This window comes from Heterocephalus glaber, unplaced genomic scaffold (assembly GCF_053883595.1).
Source record: "Heterocephalus glaber isolate CG9 unplaced genomic scaffold, H.glaber_assembly_v1.0 deba00001543, whole genome shotgun sequence".
NCBI lineage: Eukaryota > Metazoa > Chordata > Mammalia > Rodentia > Bathyergidae > Heterocephalus > Heterocephalus glaber.
The window spans coordinates 4,857,818-4,873,684 of NW_028258336.1; the positions used below are offsets into that span (position 1 = coordinate 4,857,818).

At 32.9% G+C, this 15,867-nt stretch overlaps 1 protein-coding gene across 5 annotated transcripts in view; it reads left to right on the plus strand.

Moving 5' to 3' along the window:
* Srek1ip1 (SREK1 interacting protein 1) overlaps nt 1-15,867 on the plus strand; it is a 43,709-nt gene that overhangs the window by 21,408 nt on the left and 6,434 nt on the right. For 4 of the 5 annotated variants that reach the window (XM_021242988.2, XM_021242989.2, XM_021242990.2 and 1 more), the window contains one exon: nt 13,573-13,645. In XM_021242988.2, the coding sequence (XP_021098647.1) occupies nt 13,573-13,645 (73 nt within the window). Of the gene's footprint in view, nt 1-4,733; nt 4,861-13,572; nt 13,646-15,867 lie in introns of all 5 variants that reach the window. The other variant, XR_015442351.1, reaches the window with a different exon arrangement.

Sequence of the window (15,867 nt, forward strand, 5' to 3'; positions counted from 1 at the left end):
TCTTTCTTGGAAAATCTGTGGAATTAAATATGCAATAAGTATGGAATAAGCTTTATAGTAAAGAAGTAGACCCAAGGGAATGAGACATGAAATATGGAAAATAGGAGAAATAAAAAAGTCTTCAGGATACTGTGTTGAATCTATAGATTGCTTTGGTAGGATGAGCCTTTTAAAAATATTAATTATTTCAATATATGAACACAGAATATCTCTTCATTTATGTATGTCTGCTTTAATTTTTTATTCGTATTTTATAGTTTTCTAGGTAGAAGTCTTTCACCTCCTTGGTTAAATTTATTCCTAAGTTTTTGGGGGTGTTTTTGTTTTTGATGCTATCTCAAAAGGAATTGTTCTTTTAGTTCCTTTTGTATGATTCATTGTTAGTCCAGAGAAATACAACTTATTTTTGTACCATGATTTTGTACCCTACATATCTGCTAAATTCATTTATTGTTTTTTTCTGAAGTCTTCACGGTTTTTGATATTTAAGATTGTATCATCTGTAGTGAAAGACAATTTTTCTTTTTCTTTTCCAATTTGGATGCCTTTTTTTTTTCCTATCTAATTGTTCTGGCTTCTGTTTTCAGTACCATGTTGAATAAAAATGACAAGAGAGGATAGCTTTCTCTTGTCCTGTTTTAGAGTAAAATTCAAATTTTATCAGTGATATAATATTAGTTGTGTGCTTCTCATCTATGCCCTTTATTATCAATATACATTCTTTCTACCACTTATTTGTGAAATGGTTTTCATCATGAAGGGGTGGATTTTGTCAAACGTTTTTTCTGTATTGAGACAATGATTTGTGTCTTTCATTCTGTTACTGTGATGTATCACATTTATTGATTTAGATGAATTCAACCATCCTTGTATTCAAGGGATAAATCCCACTTGATCATAGTGTATGACCCTTTAAATGTCTTGTTGAATCAGTTTATTATAATTTTTTGAGAATTGTTGCATGTATATTCATGAAGTATACTGGTATATAATTTTGTTTTCTTGTGGTGCCTTTGTCTGGCTTGGTATCGGGCTAATGCTGGCCTTGTAAAATGAGTTTTGAAATGTTCCCTCCTCTTGAATCAGTCTTAGCAGGTTGTATGTTTATAGAAATGTATCCATTTTTCTCTAGGTTAATCAATTTGTTGGCATATAAATCTCATGACTTTGTATTTCTGTAACATAAACTCTAATGTGTCCTCTTTCATTCTTTGTCTTCTCTTTTTTTCTTAGTCTAGCTCAAGTTCTGTTAATTTTGTTTAGCTTTTTAAAGAACATTCATTTCTTTGATCTTTTTTGTTGTTGTTCTCATCTCTATTTCTATTCTAATTTTTTATTTTCTGTTTTCTGCTAACTTTGAACTCACTTTGTTCTTTTTTTTAGTTCCTCAATGTGTAAAGTTTAGTTGTGAGATTTTTTAATTTTCTTTTTATTTTATTTTTTTGCAGCAAGGTCTCACTAAATTGCTCCAGCTGGGCTCTAACTTGTGTTTCTCCTGCCTTAGCCTCCCAAGTAACTGAGATTACAAGTATGTACCACCATGCCCAGCTAGAGACCGTTCTTTCTCATTGTAGTCACTTAGCATTATATGTCCCTCTAAATACTGCTTTTACTTAATTCCATTATGGTGTGTTGTGTTTTTATTTTTCTGAAGTTTTGTTTTGTTTTGTTTATTTTTTTCTTTGATATATTTTATGTTTGGTTTCCACATATTTGTTTGTGAATTTTCCATTTTCATCTTGTTACTGATTTCCAGTTTCATAGCACTATGGTCAGAAAGGACATTCCATATGATTTCAGTCTTCTTAATATTGTTGTCTAACATGTGACCTATTGTGGGAAAATGTTATGTGTACTTGAGAAAAATGCATTTTCTGTTTTGAGGTTGAATAGTCTATATGTGTTTCTTAGGCCTATAATGTTATTCAAGTCTACTGGTTTCTTATTGATTTTCTCCCCCCACCCTTGGTTGGTGCTGGGGATTAAACCCAGGGCCTGTGCATGCCAACCGTGTGCTCTACCACTCAGACACACCCATCCCCAGCTTATCTTATTGATTTTCTATGTGGATGATCTGTCTACCCATTGTGGAGAATAGGATGTTGAAGTCCTCTACTATTACTGTATTGCTATTTCTCCCTTCAGTTCTGTTAATAATTGCTTTATGTATTTAGATGCCCTGATTTAGGGTGCATGCATATTTATAATGGTCATCTGTTTCAGTTTTATTGGGTGTATCATTTATATAATAATGACCTTTTTGGTGACAGATTTTGGTCTTAAGTCTATTGTCTGATGTAAATATGGTCACCTATGTTCTCTTTTGGTTACCATTTGATAGCATATTTTTCCATTCTTTCATTTTCATCTTATGTGTCCTAAAAGCTAATATAATTCTATTTTAATAGCATGCGATTGGATCTTGTTTTTTGTCCATTTGGCCATTCTGTCTTTTGATTGAGACATTTTGTTCACCTAAATTTAAAGAACTTATTGATAGAAGACTTATTGTTATTTATATCTAGATGTCTACTTAAAGCCTCATGGTCTCACAGGTAGGCATTGAAGAAAGTGATTGGATCATGGGGGTGCTATAGCTGAATGTGAAATTTTAGGGTGGGGCCTGATCAGAAGAGGTGGGACACTAAAGAGTGACCTAGAAGGGTGTATCTCTCTCCCTGGCTCCTCCCTTTACTCTGTGCTTCCTGGCTGCCATAACGTCAGGAGCTTTTCTCCAAAAGGCCCTTCCACCATGCATTCCTGCCCCAGAGCTGGCCAGCTATGGACTAAAAATATGAGCCAAAGTAAACCTCTCTTCCTTTAAGTTGTGAGTGTTGGGTATTATGTCTTCAACAATGAGGAAAATGACTAAGACATTTAATACTGCCATTTTGTTCATTGTTTTATCTGTTTTATAGTTCTTCTGTTACTTTCTTCCTCTCTTCCTTTGTGATTGATGTTGATAGTATACTTTTACTCTGTTTTGTTTAGATCTGGGGCATCTTCTAAAATCCTCATGTGTTTGGAAGGAGATTGGATAGTGGTGGAGGCAGATATGCTCACCAGTGGGTTAATTCACTGATGGGTTCATAGCTGACATGCTGTTAGGAGTTAGGGCCTGATTGGAAAAGGTGATCACTGGGGACATGACCTGGTAGGGTATGTCTCCCTCCCCACCTCTTCTTTTTTCTGTGTCCTGGCCATCGTGATGGAAACAGCTTTCCTCTGACCAGGCCCTTCTACTATTCTATTCCTGCCTTGGAACCATCCCAGTAGGCAATGTAACCATGAGTGAAAATAAACCTTTCTTCCTTTAAGTTGTGGGTATCCAGTATTTTGAAACAGTGAGGAGAAAGATAACTAAGACAGATTTCTTTCTCTTTTTATATTAATCATTTGTCTTTGTAATTACCATAGGGCCTACATAAATCATCTTATAACGTTTGTTAGTTTCACTCACAAAAAGTCTGCACTTCTACTCTCCAAACATTGTTATTCATATCACAATTTACATACTTTTATATTGTGTATCTATTAAGTAATTATTGTTTTTATGGTTAATTTTACACTTTTGCATTTAACTTTTATAATACAGTTGAAAGTGGTTTATGCAACACTATTACAGTATTCTGTGTTTCTCTATGAATTTACCTTAACCACTGAGTTTTATATATCTAGATGCCTTCATGTTGCTGTTTATCATCTTTTTGTTGCAACTTGAAGAACTAGCAGTTCTTGTTAAGGCAAATCAAGTGGTAATGAACTTCTTCAGGTTTTGTGTATTGGGAGAGGCTTTGTCTCCATTTGTTAAGGTCAACTTTGCTGGATATAATAATCGGTTGGTTCTTTCATTTTAACACTTTGAATATATTATCCTACTCTACTCATCTTCAAGATTTTTGCTGAGAAATACTTACAGTCTTTTGGATACCCCTTTCTATGTGGTGAGTTAGTTTTTTCTGGGCACTTTAAAAATTCTCTCTTAATTTTTTACACTTTCAATTGTGACGTATCTCAGTGAAAATGTGTTTCAGCCTTTTTGCTGTTCTTTTAGCTTTGTAGATCTGGATGTCCATTTTCATCCCTAGATTTGGGAAGGTTTAATCCATTATTTTTTTAAATACTCTATGCTCTTTTCTCCTTTGGAACTCTCATATTCCATATTATTGTTTTGCTTAATGGAGTCCCATATCCTCTTAAGCTTTTTTACTACTTTTCATTCTTTTTCTTTGTATTTCTCTCACTGGATAATTTCAAATGACCTCTCTTTAAGTTTGCTATTTACTTTTTCTGCTTGATCAAGTCTGTCATTAAACCCCTTATAGTGAAGTTTTTTAGATATTATGTTCTTTAGCTCCAGGCTTTCTATTGTGTTCTTTTTATTGTTCCTACATCTGTGTTGATATTTTCATTTTGTTTATGTATGTTTGCTCGATTCATTTATCATTGTCAATTATAACTCACTGAGCTTCAAGAAAATTAGCTTGAATTCTTTGTCAGACAATTTATAAATATCTATTTCTTTTGGATCAGTTACCAGGGGTTTATTTTCTTCCTTCAATTGTATCATGTTTTCTTGCTTTTTCATGTTCTTTTAATGGCTGCCACTGTGTCTGGACTTCTGAGTAAACAGTGCCTTTTTTTCCAATCTGGTGGAGTAGTACCAGCTACAAGAAGACGCCTTTGCCTTTTCTTTTATTCTTATTTCTGATGTCAGCTTTCTGGTCTTTCAGTGCTTGCTTTGAGACAAGACAGAAAGTGGTCCCAGGCCTCTGCCCCCAACTCTGAGAGAAATCTTAGGCTAAAATGATATTTTTGGATCTGAGACAAACCAGCTTGCAAGTAACTGATTCAGGCAAAGTGAGTTTACTCTTCTAACATATATCAGTTTGATTTTTCTCAGCCCTTTGTTTGTCCAAGGTACTTCTATTTCCTAACACGATTATAGACTTTTCCTAAAAGTTTTTGGGTCTGAATATTATTATAGCAAGTAGGACTTCCTACTGTGCCATTCTTTAATATTGATTTAAAACCTTACGTTTAAGACAAACAAAAGTCGTTTAAATGACAAATACACTCAATTATTGCTGCAAATTAGAAAATATGAGGGCAGGATTTGACATGGATAGGAAAAAACATTACTGCTCATTACACTGTAATAACTTGGGACTTGTGCAGTCTTAGTTATGTCAGCAGTGCTATGAACAGAGGAAGATTAAATAATTGATGCATAGCAAGAGTCATAAGTTTTTGTTGCCTCACTGTGTGTGTGTGTGTGTGTGTGTGTGTGTGTGTGTGTGTGTGTATCTGAATATGCTGCCTAGTCATATTGCAGTGCTTCAGGTAAATTGTTAAGGTTTTATTATGTTTTCAACTTCCTAAATAAACTTGCTTTTGTAATTCTCTGTAGTAGTTAACAAAAGTCTGAAGACATGCATATGTTACAATACGGATGAATTTATTGTGTTTCTAGGACAAAGATCCATCGGAATTCAAAAGTATTGTTTTTGTCTCATTCTGTTTTATCTGGTGTTATCTAATATTAATTAGCAGTTTGTCTGCAATTATAAAGTAATCTCCTCTGTCTCATTACCAAATATTGTGTAATATTCTTTATATTCTGTAGAATATGCTATAATATTCTTAGTTCAGGAATGTATTTTGACCGATTTGGAGATTTAGGGCCTAGTTTTTTTGTCTTGTTTTATGTTAAATTCATACTCGGCTTTACTTAAAGAGGGCTAACATTGAGAACTACTTGTGAGAAAATTCCAGATTAAAAGTTTGCATGTTCCTTTAGTCATCTCTCCTTCCCTGTAGTCACAGTAGAGTCAAGTTCAAATGAATGGCTTACATTGGTGGTTTCAAGCTTCATAAAGATGTGGCTTAAGTAAGTCCATGTGATAATGTAATAAGGTACTTTATATAAGACAGCTACATGGGATATTTGCTAAGTGGTACACTGGAGGGCACAGAAGAAATGGGAAATTTAAATTAATGGATATAGATTTGGAAGTCCCTAATCAGAGATTTTAAAAGCAATTTGTATAGCCACAAAGCCTCATGACAATTATGCGAACAAAGAGCTTCCTGATGCTGCTAGGCTGGGTCTTCCATGTTATCCCAAAGCTGTCTCTAAGCCCTAGATCATAACTTTTGAGTCCTCTCTGTGTTACACAACAGACCACTAGTCTTTGCTGATCATTAAAATAAGTGCTAAAGCACATAACCTTCTTTCCTCCCGATTTGCACTCAAAGAATTAGTTGCATTATGTTCCAAGATCTTATCCTGTTATAAAAACTCAGCCTTTTTTTCCTCATACCTATCAGCATCTTGTCTCAGAAGTAACCTCAATATAGAAGTGGAATAGTTTTAGGCCTTTCAGTAGTATAGAAATACTGAACTATCAGACATAAACTTGTCATCAGCACTTGAATTTTCATATCTTGTTATTGTCTTGTTATTTTCATATCTTGCTAGTTCCTAATGGGAACTGGCCAGGAAAAAAATTTATTGAACCCTATGATTATTTTTATTATAACTAATTTGTTTTTATACTTCACTAAATAGACTCCTTATCCATCATCCCTAAATGAAAAAAAGGGGCCGGGGATTTAGCTTAGTGGTTCCGGCGCCTGCCTCGAAAGCGCAAGGTCCAGAGTTCAATCCCCAGTACCCAAAAAACAAACAAGAAAAGAAACCTAAATGAAAAGAAAATGATTCCCTTATCTACTGTCTTAGCTACTTTCTCGTTGCCGAGACACAATGTCCAACACCCACAAATTTTTTTCAATTAAGTTATTTTAGGTATATATAATGATCTCATTCATCATAGGGAATTTGTACCTGTACATGATATATCTTGATTCTTATTTTTTCCTATTCCCCTACCCTTCCTTGAACCCTTCTTCCCCTCCTTATTTACAAAAGCTTTGTTTCCATTTTTTCCTTCTTATTTTTTTCCTTTCCCTTCCTTCCTTTCCCCTGCCCTCCTCTCTAGTTCCCCTACCATTTGAAAATTTTCTTCCTATTTCACAATATCTGTTACACATTTTGGTCCTTATTTACACTTTCAGTTTCTCACACCAGAGAAACAGTGTAGTATTTGCACATACATGTCCGATTTATTTCACTTAAGAGTGTGGTCTCAAGGTGCAACCATTTTGCTATTAATGTCTCAAGTTTATCTTTCTTTATGGCTGAGTAGTACTGTATTGTATTAAAAAAAAACCACATCTTTATCCATTCATTGGTTGATGGGCATTTGGGCTGTTTCCAAGATTTAGCTATTACAAACTGTGCCGCTTTAAACATGAGTGTACATACATCTCTATGCTATGATGCTTTTAATTCTTTTGGGAAGATACCAAGAAGCAGAATAGCTGGGTTAAATGGAACCTCTAGTTTTAGTTTTTTGAGAAATCTCCAAACTGATTTCCACAGTGGTTGCACCAGTCTACACTCGCACCAACAGTGGAGAAAGGTTCCTTTTTCCTCACAGCCCTGCCAGCATTTGTTACTGGTTGATTTCTTGATAACAACCATTCTTTCTGGAGTGAGATGGAATCTCAGTGTTGTTTTAATTTGCATCTCAATAATGACTCGTGATGTTGAACATTTTTTTCATATATTTATTTGTGTTTTTACTTCTTCATCTGAGAAGTCTGACACCCACAAATTAAAGGAAAGATTTATTTTTGCTCATTTGTAGTCCATAGTCAGCTGGCTCCAAGGCAAGGCGGCATGGCAGAGAGGCATTTTTGAAGACAAACAGTATATAGCGTGGTAGTAGGAAACAGAGATGAGAGAAGGAGAAACGGAGATAGACTTTTCCAAGCCACACCTCCAGTGACCCAACCCATTAGGCCAGGCTTCATCTCCCAACCGCACATTTAGCTATGAACTGATCAATGGATTAATGCACTGATGAGTATCATGCCCCCGTAATTACAGTCATCTCCCAAAAGCCCCACCTATGAGCACATGAGACTTTTGGAGGACATCTAGATATAAACCATAACAGCTATTCTTTTTATTTCTTTAACTGTTGTAACATTTTAGGCATATTTATAATAGTTGTTGTGAAATTATTGTAGCTATCAAAAAACTAGAGACAGTTACTCAAAAGAAAGCTAGTGTGACTATTTTAATGTATGATTGAATAGACTTCAAAGCAAAGAATACTACCAAGAGAAAAAGTTTTTTCATAATGATAAAAGGGTCACTTAGCCGAAAGGACATAAATATTCTGAATGTTTAATAACAGCAAAGATCAAAATATATGAAGCAAACTCTAGTAGAACTGTAAGGAAAATCTTTCTTGATAAAAAAAAATCCAAAAGTATAGACAAATATACTTCTCTCAATAATTAGTGTCACTAAAGATAAAGATCTCAATAACACTATCAACAACTTGACCTATTGAACATTTATGCAACACATTCACCCAACAACAGCAAAAGTATTTTCTCCCACTTTATACTATGTCTTTTTATCGTCTTCACAGGTCTTTCACAAAGCAAGTTTTTCATTTTGATGAAGTTTAATTTATCAGTTTTTTTTTTTTGAGATAGATTATGCTTTTGGTGTCAAGTATAAGAACTTGCTTATCTCCAGATCCCAAAGATGTTCTCCTATGGTGTTTTTTTTCTAAGTTTTGCATTTAAGTCTGTGATCCATTTTTAGTTGATGTTTGTATGAGGTGGGAGACTTAGCTAACCTGCCCCCCAGGATGTCCAATTGTTCCAGCATCATTTGATTAAAAAGCTTTTTCCTCCATTGATTACTTTGCATTTTTGCCAGATATTGGTTGGTCATTGTGTGTGCTCTTATTTCTAGATCCTTTGTTCTTTTTCACTAATCTATGTATCTTTCCCTCCACTAATGCCACATAACTTTGATTATATAGCTGTATACTGAATCTTGAATTGGATAAATTGATTCTTCATAATATGATATCCACAGCATATATCTCTCCATTTATTTAGGTCTTTGATTTCTTTCATAAGCACTGTGTGATATTGGGCATACTGATCTTATACAGTACATGTTTTGTTAGATTAATAATTTTTTAAAAATTATAAATGGCATTGTATCTTTAACTTTGTTGTCTGCATGTTCATTGCTAGTAAGTAAAAATAAATTGATTTTTGAGCTGGAAGTATAGCTACGTGGTAGAGCATGTACTTAACATTCATGAAGGCATGCTACCAATAAATGAATAGATAGGTAAATGGGTATATGGACAGATGGACATATTATTTTTATGTTTATCTTTTCTCCTCAGTGAGTTCACTGATTAATTCTAGAAGAGTTTTATAGATTCTTTGGGATTTTCTATGTGAAACATGCCATTTGCAAATAGGAATAGTTTTATTTCTCCCTTTCAGTCTATATGCCTTTTGTTTCCTTTCCTAGTTTTATTGCATTGGCTAGAATTTATAGCACTGTGCTGAAAATAGTGAATAGAGACATCCATCCTTCCATTGCCAATACTAGAGGAAAAAAACTCAGACTTTTATCATTAAGTATCAAGTTAGTTGTAAGGAATTTTATAAATACTTCTTATCAAGTTGAAGAAGCTTTCCCCATTTCTGTGTTTTTGGAGAGATATTTTAAACCATGAATGGTTGTAAGATTTTTGCCACATGTACTTTTACATCAGTTAGTATGATCATTTGATTTTTCTTCTTTAGCCTGTTAATATGGTTAATTACATTAATTGATTTTTTAAATGTTGGAACAGCCTGTGTCCCTTACATAAATTACACTTAGTCATGATGTAAAATTTTTTGTATGTATAGCTGAATTCTGTTTGTTAATATTTTCTTACAGATGTTACATCTATATTCATTAGAGATATTGGTCTGTAGTTTTCTTATTCTGTATTCTCTTATTCTGATTCTGGCATGAAGGCAGCATTAACTTCATAGTCTACTGGAAGAGTTTTCTCTTATTTTTTGGATGAGATTGTGTAAAGCTGATGTTGATTCTTCTGTAAATGTTTGATGGAATTCTCTAGATAAATATCTGAACCTAGGAATTTCTTTTTGGAAAGTTTTAAAATTCAATTGCCTTAATAGTTATAGGGTTATTCATATTATATTCTTTGATATCAGGTGTTGTGACAATTTATATTTTTTAAGAAAGTAATCCATGCTGTCTACTTTGTCAAATCTGTTTGTAGGGTTTTTCATAGTATTCACTTAGCCTTTTGATGTCTGTCTGCAGGGTCTGTAATGATAAACCTATTTTATTCTAATATTGATAAGTTTCATCTTCTTTCTATTTTTCTTTGATAGTCTTTCCATAGAGTTTTGTCAGTTCTAGTGGTCAAGATCTTTGCATCATTGATCTGTCTCTATTTTTCCCTGTTATCAATTTTGTTCATTTTTGATCTTTATTGCTTCTTTCCTTCCTCCTGATTTGAGTTTTGCATCTTTTCCTAGGTTCTTGAGATGGAATCAGATTAAGACCTTTCCTCTTTTGTAAACATTTAGTGCTATAAGTTTTCTTATCAGGACTATTGTGTCACATAGATTTTGATACGTTGTATTTCCATTTTCAATCACTGCCCTTTTAAAATTTTTCTTTAGACTTTTTCTTTGCACAGTGGATTACATATAAGTGTTGTTTATCTTTCAAGTGTTTGAAGACTTTCCTGTGATCTTTCTCATTTGATTTCTTTGTGATCAGAGATATACTCTATAATTTCAGTTAAATTTGTTGAGGCATATTTTCTAGGCATTGACCAAAAAGAAGTGTATTCTACTGGTGTTGGGTGTATTATTTTAAAAATATGTATTATATTCTATTGGATGATGGTGTTACTGAGTTATCTTCTATCTTTGTTGACTTTCTGTGTATTTTCTGCCAGCTGCAAGAATAATGTTGAAGTCTCTGACTATAATTGAGGATGTTTCTCTTTTCAAGTCTGTCAGTTGCTTTGTTGACTAGTGCATACTTCTACATTTAGACTGCTGTGTTTTACAAATGAGTTGAAATATATAATGGTCCTTCGAGCCCCATCTCTGGAAATTCTCTTTGTTCTGAAGCTCTTCTATAAAATATTTAATACTAATATAGAGCTTCAGCATTCCTTCAGTTAGTATTTGTGTGGCATGATTTATCCCTTTCCATCCTTTTTCTTTCAAAATGTCTATCTCATTGAATTTGAAGTAGTTTTCTTATAGATGGCATATACTTTAATTCACATTTATAAATCTGTTCTGCCCATCTGTTTTAATTATTCTACTTAGAATATTTAAATGTTATATAATTATTCATATGTTAGGGCTTAAGTCTGCAATCTTATTTGTATTACATTTATTATGATTTTTTTAAATTTTCATTAGTACATGTTTGTAGTACATGGCATTGTACTGCATTGTACAATCATTGTGAGGAATTGATTTGGAATATGTACATAACACATCTCAATTCTTTTTCTTTCCCCTTCCCTTCCACCTCTCTTTTCTTAAAATTATTTTTTTGTCAGAATCAGATTCATTTATTATTTTATAAGTCCTTTTAAAGTTAATTATCATACATACAGTCTAACAAGCCAAAAAACATATAAAACACATAAGGCAATTATACTAAATCAAGGTACATTTTCAGATACATTGTCCATGCTGGATTATAATAACTTTTTTCTTTCTCTCTTTTTTTCCTCCTGTTGTCTATCTTTTATTTTGCACTTTATTTATATTTTGTTTTTTTTTCATATAAGAGAAACTGTACAATATTTAAGCTTGTGTGTCTCATATAATTCACTTAACATTATGGTCTTGAGGTTGTTCTCTTTTTTTTGTCCCTGCTTTCTTTTTTCTGCCTTCCTGTGGGTTACTGAACATTTTGTAGCATTCAATTTTGTTTTCTCTATAGTGTCTTTAAATGTATCCACTATAGTGTTTTAAAATTTTTCTCTACTTGTATTTTATATATGTTTTTATATATGCATTTGTTGTTGTTGTTGTTGTTGTTGTTGTTTTCCTTTGGTACTAGGGATTGAACTCAGGACCTTGAGCTTGCCAGATAGGTGTGGTGCCACTAAGCTACATCCCTAGTTCTATTTTTTTATGTATTGTATTTTATATATGTTTGTTAATGGCTGCTCTGGGTATTACATTTTATATATTAACTTATCACAATCTACTAGTATTTTCATTGTACCAGAGAAATGGAGGAATTTTATCTCTGTATCATTTTACCCTCTCTCGTTTGCAGTATACTTGTCCTAAATATTTCTTACACATACATTTTAAAACCACATCAGACAATTATTATAGCTTATTCTTCTATCATCATCAGACATAACTTAGAAACTCAGGAAAAGAAGGGAAACCTATTATATTTACCAATATATTTACTGTGTTCTTTCTTCCTTGTCAGTGTTATAAGGTTGCTTCTTTTATCATCATTTTTGGCATTTAGAGAACATCTTTTACCCTTTCTTTTAAGGAAATGCCTGGTATTGACAAATTCTTTCAATTTACTTTTATCTGAGAAGGTGTTAATTTCTTCTTATTCCTAAAAGGTATTTTCACTAGATAAAGCGATCCAGGTTGACATAATTTGATAAGACCTGAGAAATTATCCCTATAGTTTGTCATTTTTTTCTATTTTCAAGATTTTTCTCTTTTTCATTCATTTTCAGAAGTTCATTTATGATATATGTTGATGTGAATTTATTTAGACTTACGTTGTTGGGGTTCACTGAGCTTAAATCTGTAGATTTATGTCTCTTGCCAAATTTGAGAAATTTTTAGCCATTATATATAAAGATACTTTTTCTGCCCCACCCTTTTTCTCCTCTCTAAGAATCAAATGATATAAATATTAGATCATTCATTATTTCCCATGGACTCCTACAGTTTTGTTCATTTTTTCTAAAGTCTGTTTTGATTATTTCCAAGTACTACGTGTAATTAAGATAGATGAGCTTCAAAAATAATTTTGTTCATTCTACTTAAAATAGCATAGAATTTCTCTCAGCATTCCAGCATTGCATTGTTTTAATGCCTCTCTCATCCTAAAGAAAGAGAGATCTGGGGGCAACTGGTGTTAACCAGTTCTTAAAAAGCTGCCGGCGTAACTGACAAAATACACAAAAAGAGATAGATAGCCTGTAACACTTAGTTTTGCAATTTCGGAGTCTCCATATGTGCACTGTCAATTTTTGTGTGTAAAGGCCGGGTTTGGGAGTGCTGGGGATCAAACCCAGGGCTCCCACATACTAGATTCTACCACTGACCTACATGCCCAGCCTCAATTTGTGCGCGCGTGTGTGTGTGTATGTGTGTATGATCTACATAGAGTATTTCTGGGTTTTTTCTAGTAACTCTTATATCTTTTTATGTTGGAGATATCACCATTACATTGTCTACCAGCTGTGAAAACAAAATGCATGCTTGAGGTTCCTGTCATTTGGCTTCACCACCTATTTCCATTTTTGTTGTCTTCGTCTATCTAACCAACAACTTAAATTAAAAAAATAAATGATATACATGCCATATTAGTGTAAAGAGTTGTAGTGATTGCATTTTTCTCTTTGTTCTCTTCCCCCACAGGAATAAATGAAGAAGAGGAGAAGAAAAAAGAAAAAAGTAAAGAGAAAATCAAGTTGAAAAAGAAAAGGAAAAGGTACTTTTTCAATAGCATATTATTAAAAATAAAGTAGGATTGTGAGTACAGGGAGGATTCTGAAATTTTTTCATGTATAGTCCATTTGATTTAATGTTAATATGTTCCTAATGGAAGTTATATGTTCAATTATTTCGGTAAAATAGCAAAGTCCCTTATGTTAGTAATCAAAAATATAGTCAACATTCAACCACCTTAAATTTTATTTTTGGAATACAATAAATCAAGGTACAATACCCCCTCTTCTTTTACTTCTTTTATATATTCTATTTATTTATTTTCTAGATGTTTGCATTTTAGAGCAGCAGCTAAACTTTTAATTGGATACTCTAACTCCACACATATTTTGTTGTCCAATAGATGAAATTGAAGCTGCAGTATGTTATATTCTTGTAATATCATAACCATGGCTAAGAAATTAATTTAATTTGTTGATAGAATTTAGTGTAACTTCTTAAGCTAAAAATTTCTTCAGGTCTTTCAGAACCCTTATCAACCACCTGTGAATTTTTACTATTAACTCTTTTTTTTTCTGGGTACTGAGGATCAAACTCAGAACCTTGAGCTTGCAAGGCAGATGCAGTGCCACTGAGCTAAATCCCCTGCCCTACTGTTAACTCTTTCAACAACTAACTGGTTAAAGAAATTATCAAAAATAGTAAGATATGACTTTTCTCTGTTTAATGAAAAAAATATACACATGTAGACATTTTTAAAGTACTTTGCCATTGTTAGGTCTGGTTTAGACCCAGTTGTCTCATGGAACAGGTTCTGTAACATTAGGTGTTGTCACTTTGTAGCTTTTATGAAACATTTAATTACATACATTTTAAAACTTGAGATACCTTGTAAACTGGAAAAGTTAGACTATTTTCAGGAGTTGAGAGTTAAATAGTAATCTTGAACATAAAAGTATGTTCAAGAATGTAGAACTCAAGATTTCGGACTTAGTTACATTGTTGAATTTGTACTAAAACAGCATGGTAGATTGCTTACAGGAAACATGAGGTTTATTTGTTGTCTTCCAAGTTCTGATATACCTAATTTATAGTAAAAGATTATTTATTTAGTTCTCTATTTTGAGCCTCACAGATGTTAGATAAAGCCTGAAATTAAACAAACTTCACTTTGTAAAGATAATGTCACCTAATAGTATGCTATGTACAGCCTTATATTTTGCATTAAAAAATGAGAATCCAGAATCAAAAAAACAGAAAAAAGTGTAGGCAGAGAAGCAGCTCTACTCAGAATCTAGAGGTCAAGTGAAAAATGTTCTTTAAAATAGCAAAGCAAGCTAGGTACATTGCTATCTGCTTGTAATCCCACCACTCTGGGAGACTGAGGCAGGAGGATAATAAGTTGGAACCCAACCTGGGCAACTTAGCAACTTATGGAGAACCTATCTGAAAATAAAAAATTTTAAAAAGGGATAGGGAAGGGGGATATAGCCCTGGGTTCAATCTCGTAATGCAAAATAAAAACTGGGGAATTTAGAGACCACACAAGAAAATAAGCTTAGCAGGTGGTTAGAAATCTATGAAAGCAGACAGATCGGTTAGAGAAAAAAGATACAATGTTTCAGAAATGAAGGCAACTCAGAGCCAGGGAATATACGGTTCACTCTGCAGAGGTAAGATCCCTTGAAACCTCCAAGTGTCATGCATTTACTTTGTTCCTGCCTTATGTCTGTCTCAAGTCTGTCCTAAGATTTCTAAGTTTGAGTTTTAACTCCTAATATTTAAATCATTGAACTCACTTTTAAGATGCCAGTTTTATTTTCAATTAACTCAGTTTATGACTTTTCACATGTATTTGGATTTGGGTATAGGTAAAATATTACACACCTATTTTATGTAAAATCTGAAATGTTGGCCTTTTTGGGTTTTTTTAAATGTCATTTCTTTTTTCAATATCAAGGAAAGAATTGTATGTTTTTGCCCCAATTTCATGTTAGAGTCTTATTACAAAACTACAATGATAAATCATCCTCATTCATTTACATAAAGTATTCATTTAAAAGTATTTTTTCTGTAACTAGTGAAAATTATTTTATAATGCAAGTATTCATTTGTATCACTGCATCGAGAATGTAGATGACTTGAAAAATCAAAGGAATTATAAAAGTGCTTTTTTCATTAATTTTCAGCTTTTGTCCATTTATACTAATGTATAATTATAGCTTTTTATATGTATGTATAATTGCATCCTTTTGTAGTACTTTT